The sequence below is a fragment of the Accipiter gentilis genome, chromosome Z (assembly GCF_929443795.1).
Source record: "Accipiter gentilis chromosome Z, bAccGen1.1, whole genome shotgun sequence".
NCBI lineage: Eukaryota > Metazoa > Chordata > Aves > Accipitriformes > Accipitridae > Astur > Astur gentilis.
The window spans coordinates 86,332,063-86,357,013 of NC_064919.1; the positions used below are offsets into that span (position 1 = coordinate 86,332,063).

The window sequence follows — 24,951 nt, forward strand, 5'->3', positions numbered from 1 at the left end:
TACCTCAAGACACAACGGGAAAAATATTTACACAACAGAAAGAAACATTGTATTTGTTTAGTTTTCCCTCCATGCTTTGGTTACATAGAACAGGTAACAACAGTATTTCTCCACACCCCCAATATTTTTGTCTGTGTGCACGGCTGGGGCCAATTTCCAAAGACCAATGAAACATCTGACCTCACATCAGTGAGTTTGACAAATGCACATAAAATTTGTTGGTTTTAAACAAAAGGTTACAATATTTCCAAAACAGAGAAGGATTTCCACAGAGGCAAACAGTTGGTTCCCTTTCCCATATGATTTAGAGGTGAACAGACAGGGGTTGTGTTATGATGAACTCCAGTCCCCTCTAACCAGTCCCCCTCCAGCTCTTCACATTGCCCTAGATTCCCAGTCACCGAATTCCCACCCCTGTCTCCAGAAGCCAGGTACCTGCTACTCCCAACTTAGACCTATGCATACTACCTCTTCTCCCAAGCATTCCCCATTTTGCCCCAAACCCTCAGTTCCTTCGGTGCTGAGATTTAAGTACCACCAAACCCCACAAATATCTCTTCTGCCTCCAGTTGCTCTGCCCACATATTGCTGAAGTTTGCCCTGTGCTCCCTCTGCCCGCAGGCAAACTGAGCCTCCCTCCTTTCCCCGCCTGTCACCCCAGAGCAGTACCTCTCTCTTACATCTAGCAGAAATTTCAGAAAACCAGACAATAGACACATTTACCAAAAATCTGCCCACATGGAATTTAAAGTCGAAACAGGATGAATGGTAGCCTGACTAAAATGCGTATAAGCCACCACGACAAAGCATTTAAACAAAACAACCCACTCGCCAGAACAAGTAGTATTACTCACAGGACCGAGTTTACCACTTGCTAAGTATTTCCACTATTGCAGCTTAAACCTCAGCGTAGCACGTATTTGCAATCTTTCGAGGGGCTGCTATTTATTTGTATTGCAAGAAGGCTCATTAGCACTTCTGAGGTACACGGGTTCTCTAGACTGCAGTGTTACAGGAAAAGACCCACAGCTGAAACAAAAAAGCCATCCTGAAAAGTAAAAGCTGTTTCAAGTCAATGAAATTACCAAAAATGAAAATGGCTTCCAAAATAGTTTTACTGAAGGCTGGGCTGTGAAATTTAAACCTGAAACCTTCCAGCAGCCTTTACAAATGTTTGCTTTCGTGCTCTGTTTTCTTTTGAGCAGAACAAGTTCTCTACCAAAATGTATTTTGCTGTCTTTTGTTTTCAAGTACAAACAGTCTCAACAAGAGATCAGAAGCATTTGCTTTGCCATTAGATACCACCCCAGAACACAACATACCATCGACCATGCATCACGTATTTGTGAATGATGCTCTCTCGTAGAATTTCTTTGTGGAATAATTGGCAGGAGAGGAAGACGATGAGAGTTGTCACAGCTTCCAAGGAAATGCTGTATGTAATATCTCTGCAGGAAAAAAAAAGGAAAATTTATGAAGATTAATCTACTGGGTTTGTTTACAAAATGACTTCCAAGAACACTCGGTAGCTTCACCTGAGGTTATACACCATTTAGCTCAGCAAGTTTCAATTGGGAACACGTAAACAACAAATTCAAAAAACCCCACTCAAAAAAGCAACATCTCTTCATAACAACAATGGGTTGTTTTTCTTAGATATAAGCTTTCCCCCCTCCCCCAATACGCCAGAAGACAATGTAAAAACATTGAGGTATTGCCCAGAACATTCCAGCTGCAATTTCCAGACGACGCTTCACTCTAAAAATAATAAATATATCTCAAAAGCATGTCCTTTGTCCTGTTAAATAAAATTGTCACAAAAACATCATGCTAAAGTCAGGGAAAAGTCCAGCTAGCCAAACACAGGTCCATCTGCCAGGAAAAGTGGATCCCTAAGAAAGGAATATAATGCACAAATGCTAGTTCATGTAAGAAATGCTCAGAATATCAAGATACTACATACAATTGTTCAGTTTTAAATGGTATTTTTGAGGTAACTGTGAAGTCTGAAGATATTACAGCCAATCCCAATACCAGACAGTTTAGCAAAGCTCATTAAGTTAAGGTTAGTTAGGAAAGGCTGTGCAGCAAAATGGATGAGAGATCCACTATTTGGGATATCTTGTGCTTTCTGTTCCCACCTCAGCCTATAATGTCTTTGTGACATATCTTATTTTTTAAAGGGGAAGAAAAATGGCATTTGCCTCCTTAATCAGTCCTAGATTGCAGACTACATAAAACCTTTTAAAACACAATGAAATAACTTGGACGTGAACCAGTATCGTTCTTGCTTTCAACCGAAGACCATTTCTACCTCCTCCAAAAGTAAGGAGATACTTCATTTGGTGTAACAGTACCATCCTGTAATCCATTAGAAAGATTCTCATTAAGTACTTTTAAAATTTCCCCCACTGTTACCATTTAATTTCCACTTTATGCTTCACAATCAAATATCATTAAGTTATAAAAGCTGTCCAGCATCAATTATCAAGGGCTTTTTTGACCTGGGACCTACTGAAAATTCAAAATCTATTTATACTTCTCAAATTCAAAGATTTTATAGTATCTCTATTTAAAATTTAAAAACTGAAAAAAAAATCAGCATCATCAATGCATGTTTAAGCAGTGATGCTATTTTTCTTTGTTACAATGTCACCTTCCAAAAGTTTTATTAAGAGTTAAAACAAGCATAAACATAAAACTAAGTGCTCTTTCAAATAACAATGACTTGAAAACTACAGTGCAATCTCTCTTGAAACAAGACAAATTAACCACAGAAAAGACTGGCCGGAGTAGAACTCTTCATTAGTCTCAGGATCAGAACCGGTGTGGTCCTTACCAAAATGAACAGGATTTCATTCAGAAGAAATCAGTCTGATTTTTAGCACACTCAAATACTTTCATATTCTCAAGTGTGCTGCTAGAAATACTGTAAATAACGTGCATTACTGTAAAGCATGAGAAGAAGAGTTTCATGCATCATGGTGTATAGACAGCTTAAGTTAAGCGCTTCTGCAGTAGCTCTAGGCCAGAGTTTCTGAGCAAAGAGCATACTAGAGATTTGCTCAAAGTCAAGAGCAAACTGGAATCACAATTTCCTGGATCACAGTCCACAGAACCGCACTACCTCTGATATAAAAATGTTTTGAAAGTGAAGGTTATGCAAACTCTCTGGTTTTGTTTTCACTCGCGTAACTTAAGTATTTGAATTTGTAACATTTTAAGTTATATATGTCAGGAAGAAACATACTGCTTGAATAACATTCTTCCTTAAAATCATGCAGTACATTGTAATTACTTTTAGTTTTTGTGAGTTACCTGACTTTTTGCCCACTACTGAGGAAGTTAGCCAGTGTAAATGCTGATAATTAGATCAGGCCAGAGGTTACACTGTGATCTGGTTCCGCTGCAAATTCATCTCAGCCAGAAACAAGGCTGAGCTAGGAACAGCTCCCACTCCCTCTCCAGAACAGTGATGCTTTGCAATCCACTACCCATGTTCATCCCAAGCAAAGCAAGGAAGACCAATATATATGGATTATTAGAGGTTTAGCCACCAGCAAAAAAAATTAAGAAAAGTTTTTCTATCAAAAGAAAAACAACAGCTTGGAAAAAATGCTTTTCAGCTGTAGAAAAAAAAAAAAAAAAGAAAAATCAGAAGCTTATTATTACCAAGGCTCAGAATACAAGAATAACTTCTCCAACCCTGAGTTGATGAATGAAAAGGCTAACTTCGTGACACACTACAACATCCACTGGGTCACTTTGCTGAGGGGAAACAAATTTTAGAGTCTACTATACTTTTTCTCCATTTCAATCATTCATTCACTTATTTTTCTGACAAACCATACAAGTGGAATAGCAAATTTGAGGAGACATTACAAAATTATTTTCTATTTTTCTAAGATTCAGTGTAAAGAAATAAACAAAGAGGCTACTGTAATGTATTAAGTACATTTTTTGGGGAAAAAAAGATCTGCTTTCAATACCCTTATATAACTCTGAAAGAAAAAAAATAGAAAGAAAGCTGAATTCATACAGTTCCAGTTAGTCAGTTATTCTCATTTTCTTTCGATTCAAAACCCAGTAAGGGCACATTTAACTGCAGAAACATTCCACTCAACCTGTAGAATCTGTTCAAATTAAATCTGCTCTGACGTAAACACAACCAGAGTCCTGATAGCTGGGGTAACCCCTCAGATACAGTCACCCTTAATTTATCAGCACAAGGATAAAGCTTCAGAGCAAAATTATTTTCTCTGCCAAGGGTCAAATGTACAGTTTTCTGAAACTCAAGCATTTCTAAAGGGTCACAAGAACTACCAGGAACCTCTTTTAACTTCAAAGAAAATACTGTTTATTTATATTGAGAGACTATAGAATAGGGGGGTTTGTTTTTTATTTTTTTTTTTTATTCAAAGCTATCGGTCATATAGAACGACTTTACATGGAATTTATGCTGATCTCCAACTTCCTCTGAAAACTGTTTGCTTGCAGATAAGGAGGAAACTAGAAATAATGAACTCATGTATCAATTACATGTCAAAATTATTTAGCTATTTATTTCAGAAAACCAGAAGAACTGCATGATGACTTGAGCTTCTGTGGGTTTGGGTTTTTTTTCCTTGCAAAGCGTCTTCTAAAGCAAACAAAATCCACAGAACTCAGATAAAGCTCATGTCCCAGGAATATGGACTTCATAGACCAACATACCAAAGCATACACAGGTTTGGGGGTTGTTTTTTTCCCCTCCTCGTTCTGGATTTTCTCTTTTGGAGATTTCAGTAGTTATTCTCACTTAACTTTTTTCCTTTTTCTCTCTCTCTCCTTCACACTGGAAGACATATTCCCATATCGGGTAGACAAGCTAACAAATATTATTCTTTTGCCCTTCTTAAGACATACTTTTTTCATGAGGGAACAATCTGGCATAGACTGAACTCTAGAAATCACGGCAATCGTTTCTCTCCTGCGCTTGGGTTCTTTCCTTATTACAAGTAGCTGCCCTCCTTGGTATCACATTTCTTACACAGTGACACAAAGCAAGCACCTGTTTCTTTAACCAGATGGAATAGGTCCACGTTCTTGTGACACCCAAGTTAAAACTGATTTCTGGCAACAAACCTTATATATACACTTTTAGTCTCTAAAGCGAAGATATATCATATGTATCCGTTGTTATTGTAAATTATGAATTCTTTAGAGAATGACAACTTGAGCTACAAAATGCAAGACTCCTAGATGCTAGCATAACTTAAATGTGTGCATATCTTTAACACACTTTTTAGTATCTACATTTCGATGAGAAACAGTTGATAGGTCAATGGATTCCTTCCAAAAGCAATGATACCAGATCATTTCAATGAATGCTTTTAAACAACCATGTACAGTTTGTATTATAGTAATCTTTAGGTGACAACTCATTAAAATCAAATGACAAAAATTCTAGTAAGTCGGTGACACTTTCCGTCTTAATCCCTTGTCAGATAGATAGCAGTGATCCTGAACTCCAATTTGAGACACCTATGGCCCTGGGAGTACTGCTTAAAGCAACACTGCATTTAAACTTAAAAGAAGTACTGCTTTAGAAGAAATTGGTAGAGTAACTAATTCTTCCAGGATACAAACTGGAAAGGATATCACTTGTCTTCTGGTCTTCCATCAAGAACATACATTTTTATTGATTTATTTCATTTATTAATTGTGGTGGCAAATTTGTAAATTCCATCAGAGCTATCAACCTTCAGGCATTTGGGGCTTGAGAATGGCACCAGACCATCTATCTGCGTATCACACCCTCACAAGGTTTTGCTGGCTTGAACTGGACCAAGATTTTACCTTGCTCTTTTACAGACGCTTATTTCGAATATATCACAATGCTGATACTGCACTTAAAAAGTTCCAGATGTCTGAAAAAGAGGTCTATGGTCAAAACAGTAATCTTTAACAAAAATGAAAGATCTTCTTTGTGGTGGAAACAGGAAAAGAGCACGCACAAGCAGCCAGTTAAGGCAACCTGCCTGAGCAATAACTCTTCCAACTGCAATAGCTTGAACACTTGCCATTACTTGCACCCACAGACAAGTGCTCACACTAAATGGTACCACATAGCAAACAGATGCCACACCATGACACATCACTAGGTTTCAAAGTAGATGTCTTCTGAGCTACAAAGAAAATGCTGGAGTCTGAAGTAGACCAAAACGTGAAGATCATAATAGCAAGGCCGTCTGTCAATCACAGCCCGTGGGGAAAATATGAAAACCAAAATATGCTTGTCTGCTCCTGCAGACTCAAGTAAAAGCAATAGAAGCAGTTCGCCGGAATCTGATGCTACCAGCAGCTTATGCATTTGAGTTGGTAAGGGGAGAGGTATTAGTGTAATTACTGTTTCCAAATGCTGCAATTGCCCCCCACAGAACAAGAACTATGGTCTTGTCAAAACCTCAGCTCCCAGTGTCCTGGCATCTGCTTTTTCGACTCAAAACCATGTGGATGACCTTCTAGCAGTGTCATCTACCGAGAACTTCAACAGTCTACCTACATTTCACCATCCTGCTGTTGCTGGCTTCTCTCCAATGCCACGCTCTGCTCACAACTGTTTTCTGTGCTCACCACATCATTCAGCTTTGTTCCCCGCCTCCGAGAGGGAGGTCTGTGAAAGAGGAACCAAGATGAAGCACAGAGGCAATATATTAAGAAAATCTCAGCTAGGAACTCCAATTACCACTCTGAAGGCACATGCTGCTGTAAACACTTTAATTACTCAATGAAATGCAGCTATTTCTATACCTTAGCAAAGAGAGGCTGAGAGCTCATAAATTATTTCACACCTACAGAGCAAACAGCCTGAACAGTCAGAAACAAACCTCTGAATTTCAAGTCGCACCACTAGACCAAACCCCCTCCCAGTTTAAATATTTTCCTGAACTTTCACCCAGCCAGAGCTGTCTACTCTGAGTATTAAAAGGTTAAAAGGTAACTCATTTTCTAATTTAGGAGAGTTGCCAAAAGGGCTGATTCATACAAAAACTCTCAAATCGTACAGGAACCAGGTTTCATTTCCCTGCTTCCTGAGGGCCCACCAGAAAGGTGAAAGAGGAGTCACCACAGAGAATAGGATCAGTTTTGAAAGCTGAAAAGCAAGTAGAATATCTGGTTATCAGTCTCAGGATACAAGTACAACAACTCAAAGTGAACATAATCTTTCCTCTTGGAATCACTCCTAATTTTACACCCACTGATGCCACACACGCACCATGGCAGCCAATAATGCACTATGCTCATTACAGCTGACTCCAAGCACTGGGGAGATGTCCCAGAGGGGCACTCAAGAAACACCAACTGGAAACAGAGAGCATCTCTGACATTTCCTACTGCATGTCCCCCACACTGGATACTCTTGACTGGGAGACAGAATGAGAGTGAGAAAACAAAAAAGATGGAAATACTCTAAAGAGAGTATCTAAAGGATTAAAATGACAGTTGGTTTCAAGACCCTTTATTCCCAGACCTATTCCTAAACCATCTCAGACTACATGGCTGTGTACATATTCACCTCACTGGCATTCAGTTCCACCCTCTAGAGATTAAAAATATCAGAAAAAGTCCAGGACTTAAATGTTGCACAGAGAATCTATATTCTTCTGTATTTACCTTTCATATCAACAAGTCTTGTTAGCAATACCCACTAAATCTAAGTGAAAGACCTTACCCTTCAAAGAACAGAACACGAGAGCAATCCAAATACCCATAAAAATGGACAGCTTGAATGACTGGGCTTGTGTAGCTTTCATACCTCAGGGAAAAGGCAGCCACAGAGACGACCCTTGTGTGCAAAAAAGCTACCACAGACCATTGCAGAGATCTGGACAGAGCCAGACCAGACAAATCACGTCCTGCATTCCAGCCATGCAGCCTGCGTGAATGGCAGACCTGCTCCACAGTCTCTCTATAATATCCCTTCTCAAATGTGCTGGTTTGAAGGCAGAGCCATCTTGATGTAGTGGCAGCAATAATCTCTTGATGTCTCATATGCTTGTCTAGGCAATGGAGAAAAAAAGGCTTATGCCTGTCAGCCTGGTTGCTGTCACTGCTTTGAAACAGTCTGCAAACTTTTAAGGTGCCAAAGAAAGATACGCTTGACTTCAGTGCCTAGGCGTCTTTGGTGCCCAGACCAATGAACAAACCCAAATACTAGCAAGCAGGTGTTTTTCAAGATGCATCCAATATCTTTTGTGAAGACAGGGCTGAAAACCATAACAGAGAATGCAGACTATTAGGAGCTTGAATATACAGCACGATGTATGATAAAGAGTGCATACATCTGATAACTATGCTCTGTGATTAGAAAGTTTGTTACAAGTTTAATGTAAGTTAAAGCACAGCTAGTGAAAAGGCAGGTCATAGGGAAACACTGATCTAAGTCTAACATAAAAACTAAATTAGAATAGGATTGGAACAGAAAGAAGAATGTGACAGATAGATAAAAATTCTTCTGCTTAGGACCTTTAGACACTTAAGAGGCCACACAACTGCTGTCAGAAAAGGATATAAAAGTGATGAAGAAAATCTTCCAAATACATTTTTTTTTATTTGCTGCACCACTGCAAGGTGCAGCAGCAAGTAAAACTCCCTTTATTCTCATCAGATACCTCCTACACAGAGCACAACAGTCTTAAACCTTGAGGATCTTCAAAATGAAGCAATACAAACCTCTTTCAGTTTGGATATTTTTGCTAGCTTCAACCTAAGTTTCAACAGATGGAAGTTTCCCTTTGATGATCAAAATTGCCAAAAAAGCTGAAGTCAAATAGCTCTTCAAATACTGGAGTTACTACAATCTTGATAAAAGTTCCTTAAATAGTCCTTTTTTTAAAAAAAGCACTATTCTGACTTATTGTTTTTAAAGTAACAAAAAAATTAAAAATACGACCCTCCTGAAATAGGAGAGTAAACGGTTCTTAACCTCTTCACTGCTCACAATTAGCAACGAAAAAAAAGCCTAAACACTTCTCATCACCTGTACATGGCATCATTCCTACATTGCAATGATTCCATAGAGCTTTATAATCAATTATATCACCCTTCTTCCTCATACATTTGACTTTTAAGCTCCCAGGAAATGTAGTGAGCATCCTTAAATGAGTCAAAACACTGTTAACATTTAAATTTGGAAGCAACTAAGATTGCAACCTAAAACAATTGTAACTACAAAAAATAATGGAATGTAATAGTAATATCAACTAAATTCTACTGGCACCACAGGGTGCTACTTAACAGTGATGTAACAAGATCACAGTATTTCATTTCTCCTCCATATGTATTTGTAGTTTTTAATGAAGTGAAAATGTACTGATAACAACCAGATGTTCAGTTATGTATACCAGCTCTTAACAAGCTGCTGAAAGAAGCCTTCATAATTTAAAGCCTTGGGAGCTCTATCTTGCAACTAAATGTTAGCAATAGTTTCTACATAAAAATCATACAATTAAATACTGAAGTTGCATCTTTTTGCTGACTATGCAGTTTTAATCATTAATGTACACTCTTGAGTGCTAACATTAACAAAACCAAAGAAAAAGCAGAGTATCCATAACATACCCAAGGGAGCCATAAATCAAACATCAACACGCTGTAACCCAAGTGTTACAAGGGACTGAACAAGTCTAATTCTTGAAAAGCAATAATGCTGTAGTTTCTATAAAATGTCTTTAAATTAAACGTGAAACCTTTTCCTTGGCATTTTGTACAATGCAGCAGAGCCTGTTTTTCAAAAGGGGAATTCAAGATCTTTTTAATAACTGAGATACAGAGCCACAATGCTGCAGAGTCCCACGGTCCCTACTACAACCTGTTTTAGCTATGCTGAGTGTAACCGCCTTAAAGCACATTTGCCTTCCTCAATATGAACTAGCTTTGAGAAATACGTTCCTTAAATTCATTGTATACAATTCTGAGACACTCCTAGATATGCTTTGCTGTACATCTCTGCAGCCTTTCCCAACAAAAATCAACACATTTTGGTTCTTCAGTTATATTTCACAGTAAGGGATATGGGGACGTGGGTTACAGACTTAACTGTTTGTCATCTTGCCCATCTCACACACCTTCCTTATTAATTTTGAGCTAGGCTGCCCACCTGCATTTTCCAAGTATGTCTGTAGGTTATTTTGTAGGCAGACATGAGCTCATTCTGCCAAGGCTTCTAAGTAGAGCAAGCTCAGATGCGAGAGCAAGCTCTGCCCACGCTCAGGAAAGACTCAAGCCTTCATGAACTCTGTGCCCCTGCCAAGCCCAAACTCTTACACTTGCTTTTGGTCAGTCTGGAACATGGGTTAAGATTACGTACCTGCCTGCAAAATACCACACACAGGTATCGTGAGCTCTCCTCCCAACAGTATGCGTTGTCTTTCATGTACATCTTCACGATGCGATACTCAACAGTGAAGAATAATAGGATCTATGTTATAATCACAAATTTCTCACTACTCTAAGAGTATCTACAGAGCATCATCCAGCAATGCTGCCCACTCTTCAGTAACACATTTGAAAAAAAAAAAAAAAAGACAGCACATCTGAAATTATATAGAGAGAGGGCAAAAAATTTATAGCACCTCTGAAGCATACTGCTTTCACCAAAAGGCACCTAACATGACATTTAGAACAACTTCAAAAGCAGAGTGCAGAACTGTTGTACAGGTGCCTCGGCTCCTGCAGTTTGGACAAGGAGATGGTCTTCCATGCTGTAAAAATAATCTTAGCATTTTGGTGAAGGAGAAAAAAAAGCAGCTTAAACTGGGGTATAGAGAAGCAATATATTTAGACAGCAGCTGCCAGCTGTATCCACTCCTTCATGAAACTGCATCTACAGAACCCAAGGGACACAACAATTGTGACAATCCTCTGTTAAGGCTATTGAATGCTCCTAACAAAAACTTTGCTATTCTGAATGACGCTTCAAAGACAGGCTCAGCATGGAGATTTTAATGGTCTGTCACAACAAAAATTCATCTTTAATAGCAGCTTTACAGACAGACACTCTGTTAGCAGTGCTACTGTAAGCTGCCAAAGCTGCCCATCCTGTGGCAAGTGATCCTAAGTCCTGCTACGCAAATCATTACAAGTTTGAATGTTTCATGTTTTGCACTCAATCTATTCCTTCCCAAAATTCACATACTAGGCTTGTAATTTTCTTGATTTATTCCAGCTAAAGACAGAAATTAACTACTCCCTTGATACAAAGTAGGGAAAGAATTTACAGTGTAACTCTGATCAGGGAGAAGGAGGGAAGTAAAAAGTAAACTCACTACTAAAATAAACCTGATCATTCTCCTGAAAAAAATTAATATTACAGTGAGCAAAAATGTCTCAGCCTTATAACATCTCTATGAAGAACAGAGTTGGATTGTGTATTAGAGAAAGCAAATTTTTCCGTACTTCCTTTCCCCTACCCTACTTCCCCTTCGATGATATACAATCATTAGTTAAGGCATTATCACATTGTTAAACATATTATACTGGTAAACAAGACAATAATGTACACTTTTGTACATGTTAGTATCTTATTCAAAATTCAGTAGCATGTTATTTCAGGAAAAATTTAGCTAAGAAAACTTATTTGACAAAAAAAATCCAAAAACCTTCCACATCTCTCATGAAAAGTGAGTATGTTTTCAATATAGCTGAACATTAAAGATTATAGACCAGCTTTATAACTTCTCCTTTTTAAATAACCCATTATTATCATTATATTATATAGTAAACTAAGTGCTCTCAACAGCTACTTCCATTCCCAGCAACCACATTCACACAGAAATAGAGATGCTGACAGGTTCAGTTGTTGAAAAGGGTTAAGAACAATCATTCCTGTAAAACTTTTTCTGCCAGAAAGACAGAATAAATTATATTGGACTCCACACACACATTGGACTTCCAAGAAAGAAAAATAAAACCCTGCAGGATTTATGAACTTGCCCATATATCGCAGTCCTTTCAGCCCTTTGTACTTCCTCTAATCTGCTCCAAACAAAAAGTGTATCTGTTCCAGGAAGTCCTGACAAGCTTTGCAGAATGACACTCTAAATCATATCACTAATTCATTACACACTACCTACACAAAACCCTCATGTAATGTTGACAGAGTTGTATTTAATGAGAGCAATGTTTCAAAAACTATTGCATCTTTGTCAGCTTTCCAACCAAAAGAACAATCCAAAGTACAAAAACTAAATCATCAGCAGAGCTATATACTACACTATAATAGATAGTCTGAAACTCTCTCAAAGCTGTGATGCTTTAACTGGGGCACTACATTTTAGGCACAGATTACAATGCAATTTAACACAAAAGATACTGCTAACACTATCTTTGGTAAAGTTTATCTTGGGGAAAAACGAAGTTAAAACTTATCAGGACAGGTGTAGAAAAACATTTTTACTTCCAAAGAACAAAGTTCGTTCTCCTTCATGTAATACTGAAGTACGTTTCATGACACATATCCCAATGAGATGTAGAATCAACAAATCTCAAATACAGCAGATGCATGAAAAAAAGCCATATAAACAAATCTGGAGATGTACAGAAACTTTCCACCTACTCATTTCTCTTCTCTCTTTTTCAGACATCAATTCATTGGTATTTCAGAAATCAGTATTAAATAAGTCATATGACTTATGTAATGGACATGCAGTTCAAAAACGCACACAACTGCAAAGGGGAACTTTTGTTTGCACCTCGCTGCATCCCCCAGGAGTGACACCTCCAATGTACCTTTCCCTGTACCATTTCTAGCCAAAAGTTAGCAGTAGCTGTCTGTATGCTGACAGAGGCACCTGAAACAACCGTCAAAACTCCTACAAAATAAAAAGGGATAATTTCTGTTGATAGTTTGAATTGGGTGTGAGATGCTCATCATGCACTTCCAACAGAATACTCAGGGCTGGTACTGGCAGCAGGTTATCATTATCAGTACTGCATCATCACATGGAGCATTCAAATACAAGTATTTAAATGTTATAACCCCATCGCTCTAAGTTTTATATTCTCTCAAATGCTCAGTTTATAGAAGGAGGCTGAAAAAAAAAAAAAGAAAAAAGCCAACTTACAAGAGGGGAATTTCAACAATGAGCTGGATGAGGCAACACAGCAACTCTTCTATGAGGTCTTCACACTCTGTTCCTGAAAAGAAGCATACCAAAGGTTTTCTGGATTTTCAAAAACCAAAAGAAAGCAAAGATTTAAACTCATGGATCCAGACAAAAAGTATTGTACTTAAGGAACAAACACTAGAAGAGTTTAAGGAGATGGGATTATCACCAGAGAAAATGGTGCTGCTTACCCTTTTATATAATAAAACAAATAACTCATACCAATTGGATAAGTCAAATGAGATGTTGATACTGTACAAATATGCTAATCCTAAGCACATCAAGCCTTACTTTACTATTTACCCAAGGTCACATTAAATGGCATTATTACTAACAGTTGAACTGATCACTAGTGACTTCTAACTGGTCCACAGTTCAAGTCTCCTCTCAAAATTCCCTGCACTTTGCATACTTTCCCACCCCTTTTTTTAATCCCAAGTGATGAATAAGCAGAGACAAATAGAAAAGAGTTTCATCTGTCTAACATACACGGAACAATATACTAAACTGTGATCTGTCAAATAAATGCAGCTTACCGTACACATCACTGCTGCTCTTACACAATTAAATCTACACGCTATTTTTTCATGAATGCACATTTATTTATTGAAGAGGTTTTTACAGTTCAATGACAAGTATGGATTCATGAATTTCCAGAGTGCATTTTAAGTGAGCAGAAATTATTCTCTACTCATACACAATGTGACAAAATGCATGAGATGATTAAAAATTATTTTTAAAAAATGCAACTATTCTAAGCAGTAAAACTGGTGGTATTTTACATTAGCACTACAATTTTCAAAAGCAACTGTAACAAAAGACTTGCAAGACTTACTGAGGAAAAAGCTTATTAAACCATTTGAAGTTGTCATATAATACTAACAAAATAGAAGATAAATCTCTTGGCTCATCAGGATTTTTTCTGCTTTCAAAATAAAATTATAAAGAGAAACCTACAGCACAAAGAAGTATAGGGCTTTACAGTGTTGAACGGCTTAAGAGCAGGCATAGTTTTTCCCTCTGCATTACCCGAGAGGCATTACAGCACTGAAGCACAACGATTACCCAAATGATTGTTTATTTTGTATTTTCAAATAAATAAGTCTTGCAATAAACACAACATTATAGCCAGGTTATGGTGGTGTTACTCTGTTTAACCCAAGTTTGTTCTTAAATCCAGGACTCAATTTTAAGAAGCACACCAGAGGGAATATTCACAATAAAGCAAAATTATTTCTTTCCACAATCGGTTTATTAAAAACACATTAAAAATTGTCACCTAGTGAACTGCACATTCTAAAGGAAATCGGTTTTTTATCACGGAAACGTGGTTTCCTTTATATAGAATCCCCCATGAGTAACACAATGTAGCTCCTGTTAGTAAAAACTGAGAACTGCTAGGACTATTTAACCTTAGACAGAAACCACAGCCAATAATGAAGCCCAGATAATGTCTTCTAATGTAACTGGAACGTGACAGTTTCCTAAGGTTTTTCTGAGTCTAGAAAATGCTTATAGAGCAAGACTGCTGTTAATTCCCAAAAGGTACCTAATTGTTTCTCTTGACAATTGAGGAAAGGGAGGAGGAGAGAAGAAAAAGGATGAAAACAGTAAAGTGAGTGCATCTTAAGAATACCATTTCTTCCACCATACTATATACACAACTCATTTGAAGAGAGAATAATGTTAAATAACATTTGAGTATGAAAGAGGGCTTTTCCCCACACACACTATACTCAAAATAAAGCAAGAAAATATTGGGTTAGCACAATCATGTAGAATGGAAGATGTTAGTCTTCACTGGTGTTCTCAAACTATTTTTCTTTTTTTTTAAAAAAAAAAGCTTAATTGCTGTAATCAATGTGATTCAGTTGCAATAATTAACGTATCCTTTTCCCCACTGGGGCACACGCATTCTTGTTTAATTCTTGTCTTGCCGAGACAATGAGGCGGATGCATGCCAAATCTATAACGTGAGAGAAAGCTATAAACATGGAACACTATGTGTTTTCATAAACAATGCCTTTTTCAATAGCAGGATAAAGACAATACACACAATACTCATTCACATTAATAGATCACATACTTGGATCAAAGACACATGTAAAGCCTTGGGGAAAATAAGTAAAGGGTGAATCTGTCCAGATAAGATTAGAGCAGACTTGCAGAAAGAGGAATCACAGGTGCATCTTCTAAGCTCTATCATGCTGTAGAAGTAACTGCAAACACACACAGTTTTTAAAAAGCCCAGTTATGATGCGGCACCATTTTTCATCAGCCATGTTTAAGTCCTCGAACATGTGGATTACTTGCATTGTGGGGTTTCTGGCTTTTTGGTGAGGTTTGTTTGGGGGGGTTTTGGGGTGTTTTGGTTTTTGTTGGTTTTTGGTTTTTTTAACATAAATAATTTATTTATTTTTTTTTAACATTTCAAAGCTACGCACATTACACACACTGGATTAGCAGACAGTACACAGGCAAAATGGCTTATCCAAAGGAAAGTATACATACCAGGAGACTCCACTTCCAGTTAAACCAGCCCAGCTCCCTCACTGGCCATGATGCAGGGTCTAACATAGACAGTAAAACAATCTTTCTTCTCAGGAACCTAACTACTATATTGTCACGACCTGATCTGAGCTGCTGCAGCAGCTGGATGTGTCTTATGTCAATAAGATAGTCAGGCATAGCAAAGCATAGCCTCATCTTAGATGTTACTCGTTTTTCTGCCCTGTTGTTCCTACAGATAGGATAGACCCTGGACATCAGTAATGAAATAATTCATTACTTGTAGAACAGTACCTAAAAGCCCCACCCTTTCAATTAATTACAAAACCAGCAAACTTAAAGATTCTTTGGGTTTTGTGGTTTGATCTTCAGCTCTGAGGACTCTCAAAAGCTCCCAACTTTCACTTAACAGTGTTAATAATGAGTACATAAACTAACTGCCATCCCTTATTTCCTTTATATGATAGCTGAACACTCATGGAATCATTTAAGGGTTGCAGTAAAAGTATTGTTATTTATTCCCTCCTTTATGTCCTCTTATTTGTTACAATACACCAAACACAGTCCTTAGCAGCCTTGTGATAAAAACTTCTCTATAGAGAATGAATAAAGTTCCCTACTACAGGTCAGAGAATAGGTTAAATGAATTGATGGTTTGACTTAGAATACAATACACAGCATGTGCTCTCTTACACCTCTGAATCACAATACAATTAAAGAACATGCAGAAATTATGGGCTACAGACAGTGGAAGCCTCATTGAAAGATGAAGGATTTGTGTTAGCAAGACTAACTCCAGCTCCAGATCAGCATCTGCCAAGTCCAGTTTAGGATTTATTAATATCAGGATTTTGCAGCTGAATCTATAAGGATCCCCCTACAATCAGAGTTGTGCAATATCCTCCAAAGTTATACGCAAATTCCCAATTATGGATGAAGAGGCAAAGGTTGCACTTCCTAGGCCAAAGAACCATCTGAAAACTGTCAAAAGAACAAACTTCTACTAATGGTCTGACTACTGTGAAGGAAATCAGTAAACAGTGCTGTTAGCAGGGACTCAATCCTGTGCAATTTATTCATTACAGCTTTATAATGGTAGGCTACAACATATCCATGCACTCAAACTTCTTGAAAAATGAAAAAACTCAATTACATTTTATGACACAAAGTACAATTGCACAGCTTTCTTCTGAGCTTAATACACAGCCTAGAAGGAAAAAGCACAAATTGGACTTTCAGAAAAAGTGAAAGCATATGAATTGCAAAACCTGGGAGGAGAATTCTTCCAGATAAGAGTTATAAAAAATGCTAACTAAACAATACTGGCTACGTCGTATATAACCTGTCAAGATACAAGACATATTGCTCAGTAGCCAGTGACAAGGATATTTTCCATACATCATTACTATTATACAGTACACACTTCTGCCTGACATACCAAATATTGCACGGCAGGTGCTGATGCTCTGACTGCAGTGTGAGCAGCCTGACGTGCTGTATTTTAAACTCACAGAACATGATACTGGGATATATTCTCCAACTAGAAGGAAAAAAAAGAGATACTCATAGTTTAAACAGAGAAACAAACACTACCACACACTGATTTCCAAAGGAGTTTTCAGATGATCCTGAAAAAAAATGGTTACCTTTTCTCAGAAGGCTGCAAGATTGAACAAAGCATACAAAAACAGATCATAGGAGAGGGGGGTTGTTTGTGCTGTTGGTTGGTTGTACTGTTCTTTCCAGTAACTACTCACCAGTCATTAAGAAAATAAGCAAACAGTACTTCAAAAGTCAGACACTATATTAAAGCTTTCATCTATATGGATATTTTATTTACATGATTTAATTAATGTGATAATGTATTTTATAAGGTTTGTTTTATCACGCTCACAATTGAAGAATATTAAAATAATATCAAGCTCTGGTAAATGAAAAGACAGCAAGGACAACTAAGAACAACTTAAATTTTTTAAAAGCATGTTCACCAAAGATACCATTAAGTATATAAAACTTTAGTAGAAGTACTAATGAATCTGTGTAAACTTCACAATAACAAGGCATGCCCTAGTTTCCAAAGAATGAAAAATAGATTCAAGAAAACTACACTTGACTTAATTATAAAAATACAAACAAAAAGCCATTTCATTTCTTCTGCTTACTTTAATGGCCCTAACACAACAGCAGTTTATTACACTCCATTATTGATACTGCACTTTTCCTATAGCTAAGCATAAAAGCCATAGGAAGGCATTCACCCCATTGCCACGCTCTACACATATTTAAAAAAACCTGTGTGATGATTTGGTAGGAACCAAAAGCAATGGCTATGTAAACACAGCACGTTATGAACCTCGATACCTTGAGGAAGGTCACAAGAACCCTCTCAAATCGGAAACACAAGCCAAAAGTGGCAGTGGACTCGAGCCACAGCTGAGCGGGGCAAGCGAAGGAGGAGCTCGTTTCCTGCTTCCATCCCCTGCTCTCATCAGCAGACCACACACAATTACCTCCCTAATCAAGAACATCCAGCAAACAATCTGCTCAAAGATAATTGCCAAGTACGTTTGCCATCAATATGCACAAAATTATCACTAATAAATGTCACTGTGAATTATAGTCAAGTGCTACTAGACATGGTATAAACATGGATCTACCCCAGTGACAAGAATCACTTTTCATACCACGCTGTGAGGAACTCCCAGCATAGGCAATAAAAATCACAGGGGTTCAAGCTAACAAAACGTCTCAGCTTTTCCACCCATTCTGCTGTGCTACACGATAACACTGAAGCAAGAGGTGGGCCATTTTTTTAAACCAAGTATAAACCCATAGGCAGTCTGCAGTGATAGCTTATTATAAGCAGGTGTTATTTCTAATGCATTGGTTAGCTGACTTCATTCATGGAGATTACTCATCACAGTTTAAAATACATTAAACCATCTCAAAATGCAGCACTTAATCTTTTGACACCAGAAGTCTGATTTCCCCAGAGCAACAGCGGGTGCCAAGGAGTTAAACAGATTTTAATGAACAGTTCTCACCATTCAGTAAGCAAGCAGCTATTAGGCATTCTCAACACGTGTCCTTGCTGGACAGACTGTTGAGGGAAATCCACACTCAGGTACTTTTGGTTGTTCTTCCACACTTCACTTGCACTGTATTAGCATTCCGATACCATTCCTTTTTGCCAGACCATTTTTGGCTCTATGCTATAAACAACGTGGAATTACAAACTCAACAATATCTTTATGACAAAGCAAAGGGCTCACCAGGGCTCCTGTGCCAGCATTATCCATCACGTGTTCTGTAAGAGCATCTTGGTACAGCACTACACAGAAATTTGTGGCAGTGTTATGACTTTCTTTTTACTGTAATCAAACTGATTTTGAACGCATTCACATTATTCACATTCAAAAAGAAGGACCAGATAGCAGAAAGAGAACAGCTAGATTATTTGAGCATCTTCCCTGCCATCTTTCATCTTGCATAATACATGCTCCATTTCCTAGAGATGCACTTATATTTGAATAATCTGCTTAAATTCTTTCGAGTTTTCCCGTACTCTTGTATCAACTACTGCCCACTAATTACATTTTAGCAGTTGCCTTTTCAATAGATGAGTTCTAACCATAGTACTGTTATCTTCCCTCACTAGATTCCTAAAATTTGCATTCAATTCACTCCCCGGCTGCTGCCAGTTTATGAAGCATATGTGAGAAGAAACACTAAATAATTGCAACGTCACTGTTCCTACAGTAGTATGCGGTCAGCTTCACCCCAACTCTTTTCCGCTCTTCTGAAGAGAACCGTTACCACCTTTCAAACTGTATGAAAGTAACTAAAGCTAAGGTAGGTCTACAGCAGCACTTCTGAACAACTCTTTAAAAAAATGCCAAATTAAGTTTGTGAATAAATGATCATGTTAAACTTAATACAAATGTTTAAAGAAAAAATAAACCAAACAACTTAAACGCTGCTCTAGGAGGTCTATTTTGCTGTAAGAACCTGTAACATGTCAACAGTTTGTTAACAAACATTTAACTCTAGCAGAAGATGACAGTCAATATGTAATGAAAAGCTCTCATCACATTTTGAAGGTGTTCTCTTTCACATGTATGATACAAAGGAAGATAGTTTACACCAAATTACTTCAGACCCTGAAGGAAGTCAATCAGTTTTGTTGTTGACTACATAGTTCCAATCTCACATGTTGTCCTGAACAGTAAACATGTTGTATGTAACCTCACTAGTACTTTGTTTCTAGTTTTAAAGCAAAGTTTGGGATTCATAGTCTAAACAAAACATAGAATCATGGAATTATTTAGGTTGGAAAAGACGCTTAAGATCATCAAGTCCAACCATTAACCTAACGCTACCACTAAACCATGTCCCAAGTGCCACATCTACAAACATCAGAACTTTTTAGTCTCTGGTGGGATATTTGTGTCACTAGCACTAGTGTATACCTACCGTATGAGCCCGGTGCTTTGTCTTCATAAGTAAAATGAAGTTGCAGCTCCTCTTCTGACATTCGACTGATGAATACTTTCAGCAAACAGCAAATAATAAACAGTGCATTGTGAGCCTGCCAAATAAAGAGGTGACTAGAAAAGAAGCAGAAACAAACAAGAATCAGTAATTTTTAACCTGCAAACACGCATCAAAACCCACAAGAAAATACATGCCAGAGTAGACAAAGGGGTTCCTACAGTTGAAGCAAGGAAAAGCCAAAGTGCTTAAGCAAGGAGTCTTCAGTTGATGCTACAGCAAACTGGAAATGTGTTTAAAAGAAGTATTGTTTTTCTTCCCCCAAGAGAATACAATTCCTAACTTTTGTTCCTAACTAATTATTCCTAACCAAGTCTGTATTGTTAAAAACACCACAGTTGCCAGAAGTACCAGTTTTGGAAGAGCTCACTAGGTGGCTCAGCATACTTCTAAAGGTTTCTAGATACTATAGACTCAAGTCACCCAGGCATTTGGAAATTTTGAACAGCTTTGATATGAAAGCTACTCTGGCTCCTTGAACCTTAGCACTTTTCCCAGGCAAATAGCTTTCATATAACCGTAGGCATTTACGGACTTCAGAAGCACAATATAGCAACATTCTTCTATGCAACACACAGAGACATTTTCCAAGCTTTCTGAATGCAAGGGGAATATAGCTTCATTACATTTTCATGAGTCCCAATAAGCGACTGCTGGGAAGCCCATACAACAGCATATAGTCAGGCTCTTACTTGAAGCTGTATTTTCAAAGTATTTTTGGATTAAAGCAGCAGGAGCTATCCAGGCAGGAATAACTTCTTTCTCCAGATATAAGCAAAAAGGTTGAGGGCAGCCCCAGGAGCAAGGGGACATTAAAGAGAAAGTCTTCCTTTTTGAAGCCCTAAATCTGATGAGAGTTATACATTTGTCTATGGGTGTGGGGGAACAATTACAGAAAGCTTCCTGCAAAAACTATACAGTCCTGCACACATAACCTCTTAAGAGTTATTTCCTACTGCTGAAGGGGCAAGCAAAACCAATAGCAGATGCACGATGTGATTTGAAAGCAATGTATTTATACAGATGTTTGTGTTCAAATCCAATCCAATTTAAAATATTTCCAAGATAAAATACTGTTTCATACATTAAGATTTAGCTAAAAAGGTCAGGTGATTTTTAAACAGCTCTAAACCCATAGTAAGCAGAAGTTACACCATTTGTTCACAAATGTGGTTATGTAACATACAGGATGAACACAAACATGTCTTTTTCCACAGCAATCTATTTACATTTTACACTTAATCTTCTGTGTTTGGCAAAGTACTAGATACTTGTTTTGTTTCAAACAACAATTTAAGAGAATTCTCAGTTTTCGTCTGTAGGTATGTTAACTAGCAAAGTAAAAAACTCAAAGAGCTAGCAGCAAAAGGAACATTTTAAAAACTGAAATGGTGCACACAGCTTTTTTCCAGGTACTTACTTCTGACATTCTGCTGAAATTTTTAACTCTTTGGTTCTAGAAAGAAAGACTTTAATCAATGACCCAAGGTTTCCTGTTCGAGGATTCTTCTCAACTAGATAAGGAAAAATAAGACACAATTATACAGCACGCATAAGTTGACACTATTTCAAACAATACACAGAATGAAACCAAATTTCAATGTCTTAAATATTTCTATGTAAAGCACAGTATGTCCACTTTTCTGTACAGCTTTGTTCTTCTTTTAAGATTTTTCCAGTACATGCTTAACTACTCCATAATTGTTCTCTAAACAATACTTTTCATCCTAGATTTAAAATATCCCAAATGTGGAGCTCTTACTACTTCTTCCTTTCCAAGACTTGTCTACAGCACAACAGTCACCTGTCAGAAACCTAGGCAGGTTTTCACAACTAGTTTTTACCTTCTTGAAAAATTGTTGATCACATTTACATTATCCCTTCCTTTCATCCTCTGATTAATTATTTCCCCTTACTGATCAGCTTAGAGTGCAGAAGGAAAAAGAGGTAGTGAGGATCAAGTTATTTGTTTTAAACCTTTCAGTCATTTCCAGTTCTATATAACAGTTAACAATGGAAGTTTCTAGAAGTCCAGAACATATATAAACACACTCTTTACATTAATCTTACTAGTGGAACACATACAAGTAGAGTTAAGTATACTAAAGACATGGATGTGCACATGTATGCTGTTTCTTAATTCTTCTGATAAAGCACATGGAAAAAAGATGTCACAATTTCTCACCTAAAGACTTGCAGACTGAGATTGTGGCTTCTTCCAAGAGCTTTAAGTCAGCACTAGGGGAGGGGGAAAAGAAAACAAAAAATGGTTACACAAGCAATTAGGTTCCTGTACTTGAAGTGAAAATTCTTTACAAAACAGTAGTAAAATATTTCTATGAAGCACTTAATTCTACAAATCCATTAGCTGCTTTACATAGATACCACAGAAGCACAGAGTGGTTGAGGTGAGAAGGGACCTCTGGAGGTCATCTTGTCCAACATCCCTGCTCAAGCAGGGCCACTAGAGCCAGTTGCCCAGGACCACGTCCAGGTGGCTTCTGAGTATCTCCAAGGTCAAAGACTCCACAATCTCTCTGAGCAACCCATTCCAGTGCTCAGTCATCCTAGTGTCAGGCAGTAAAACATGTATTTGAAGTACACTGACAATAAAACAGGACACTAATATTGCAAAGTGAATCGTTTGTCAAGGTGAAATGATGTCACTACATCATTTGTGTTTCTATCACCTTTGTGGCTTCAATACTGCCATGCTTAGCTTGATGCCACTGAAAATACACATACAACGGCAGCCTACAGAAAGAGCTTAATTTTTGACACAAACTATCATATGAAGTAACACCTTTTTAAAAAGCATAAAGAGTCCTCAAACCGACATTTAACCTCAACCTAAGCACCACTTTCCTTTAACTAATGTTGTTTTATTAATGCAACAATCACACCAGATATACCAAATTTTTCATAACTTCATTAACTGCCTGTTGGTATGCCTCAATGGAAACCATCAGCTGAAAACAATAAAGCACTAAAGCAGAACCTTCCAACAACCGCTGAAAGTAAACACCAGCTGCATCAAAAGACATTTATATACTTCTGTCACTACAAACCTATCAGTATAGAGTAACTGATCCTTGAAAACAAAACAGAAGAATACATGGGAAGTATATTTTTCCTGAACAGATGGGGGGAAAAAAAGACAAATAATAATCAGATATTGCATCCAATGCCACATTAAGCAGTATGAAGGTGTCCCAATATTAACATCTAAAGGGCAACCTGTTCCAGTGTTTCACCACCCTCATCATAAAAAATCTCCTCTTTACATCTAGCCTAAATCTATTCTCTTTTAGTTTAAAACCATTACTCCTTGTCCTATCACTACAGGCCCTACTGCTCAGGATATTGGAGAAGATTAAAAGCCAGTCAAAAAAAAAATAATTCAATGCTTGCAGACATAACATATTATGTAATATAGGCTGAACAATTTCAGAGCTCATGCAAGCTACACCCTTGTAATTAAAGGTATGAAAATCACCATCCACAGAATAAATAGGAAAGTAGCAATGTAATGAAACCTGAAGAGTAACTAAGACTGTAAAAGTCAGTGGAATGGCCTCCGTTCAAGCACTCCTCTCACATAAAGATATTGGAAAACTTAATACTGCCATAATTAGATTGCCAAAGTTGCTGTTGCTTCCTAAGCATTAAATTTTCTGATGAGTAACCTGGTTTATATAAAAAACATCAGAGACTGAAGACAAAAAAAGGCATGGAACCACATGCACTCTCTCTGTCCCACCTGCTCTTGGCAGCTACCTACAACTCTGCCAGTGAGCTTCTAAAATGCAGCAGTGGGGGAAACAGTGTCCCTTCTTTCTGTTCTTCAATTTAGATGGTAATCCAGTTTACAGCACAGTCCTAATAACTGTTGCATCAACCTGAGACTAACTGTGGTGCTGTGTGGGAAGCCCCTAAAGCATCTCCACTGCTAAAAACTCATGTGGAGCCATGCTCTTGGAAGCTGTTGAGTTTGTCTGAGCTGTGCTCAAACTCCTTAGGACTAGAAGAAGAGGTAAGAATATTGGCACAAACAGCAGTCAAAATAATTCATTCAAAACTTTTCAATAGGAAATGCTTCAAGATAGAGACATCAAACAAATTAAGTTTTAAGAAGCCTGCAAATTTTCCTGTATATCAGACTAATTTACTGTGCAGTGAGCTGACAGCAGAGACAGCTCTTCACCTACAGCTGAATATCCTAAGACAACTTCAGATTATGCAGATTGGCTTTTTTAGATATCAAGTATCAGCATTCTTTCCTCCCCCATAAATTGCTTTGCAACATAAATTTCAGAAAGAACAAACTCACACTTTCATATATACTTTAAAAGTGTTAGACATAGTCTCAAAGGTGGTCTCTTGTTTCAGTGCTAAAAACATGCAGAGTAATTAAAAACAAATGGTATAAAGCTAGAACACCCTGCCAGCAACTACAGACAACACAGTTTTCTAGTTCTATATGAGACAAGGACTTTTTGCACTTAAAAGAAAACAACAAACAAAACCACAACAAAAAAACCAACCAAACAAACAAACAAAAAAACCCAACCAAAACCCAACACCTTCTAAACTTCTCCAGCTGACCGCTTGTCATGAGGATGTATTCTTTCCTGCAAATATTGGACACCAACTGACTAGAGAGTTCTTAGGTACTAAATAATCGTAACCCAACACAACATGACCCACCTCCCACTATCCAAAGATGCTGGGGACTTCTATAATA

General features: G+C 37.6%; 1 protein-coding gene across 6 annotated transcripts in view; it reads right to left on the reverse strand.

The window, feature by feature from the left end:
* DYM (dymeclin) overlaps positions 1–24,951 on the reverse strand; it is a 218,582-nt gene that overhangs the window by 172,039 nt on the left and 21,592 nt on the right. For all 6 annotated transcript variants that reach the window (XM_049794455.1, XM_049794454.1, XM_049794453.1 and 3 more), the window contains 5 exons: positions 22,393–22,445; positions 21,628–21,721; positions 20,130–20,263; positions 13,107–13,179; positions 1,323–1,448 (listed from right to left, as the gene is read on the reverse strand). In XM_049794455.1, the coding sequence (XP_049650412.1) occupies positions 1,323–1,448; positions 13,107–13,179; positions 20,130–20,263; positions 21,628–21,721; positions 22,393–22,445 (480 nt within the window). The remainder of the gene's footprint in view (positions 1–1,322; positions 1,449–13,106; positions 13,180–20,129; positions 20,264–21,627; positions 21,722–22,392; positions 22,446–24,951) is intronic.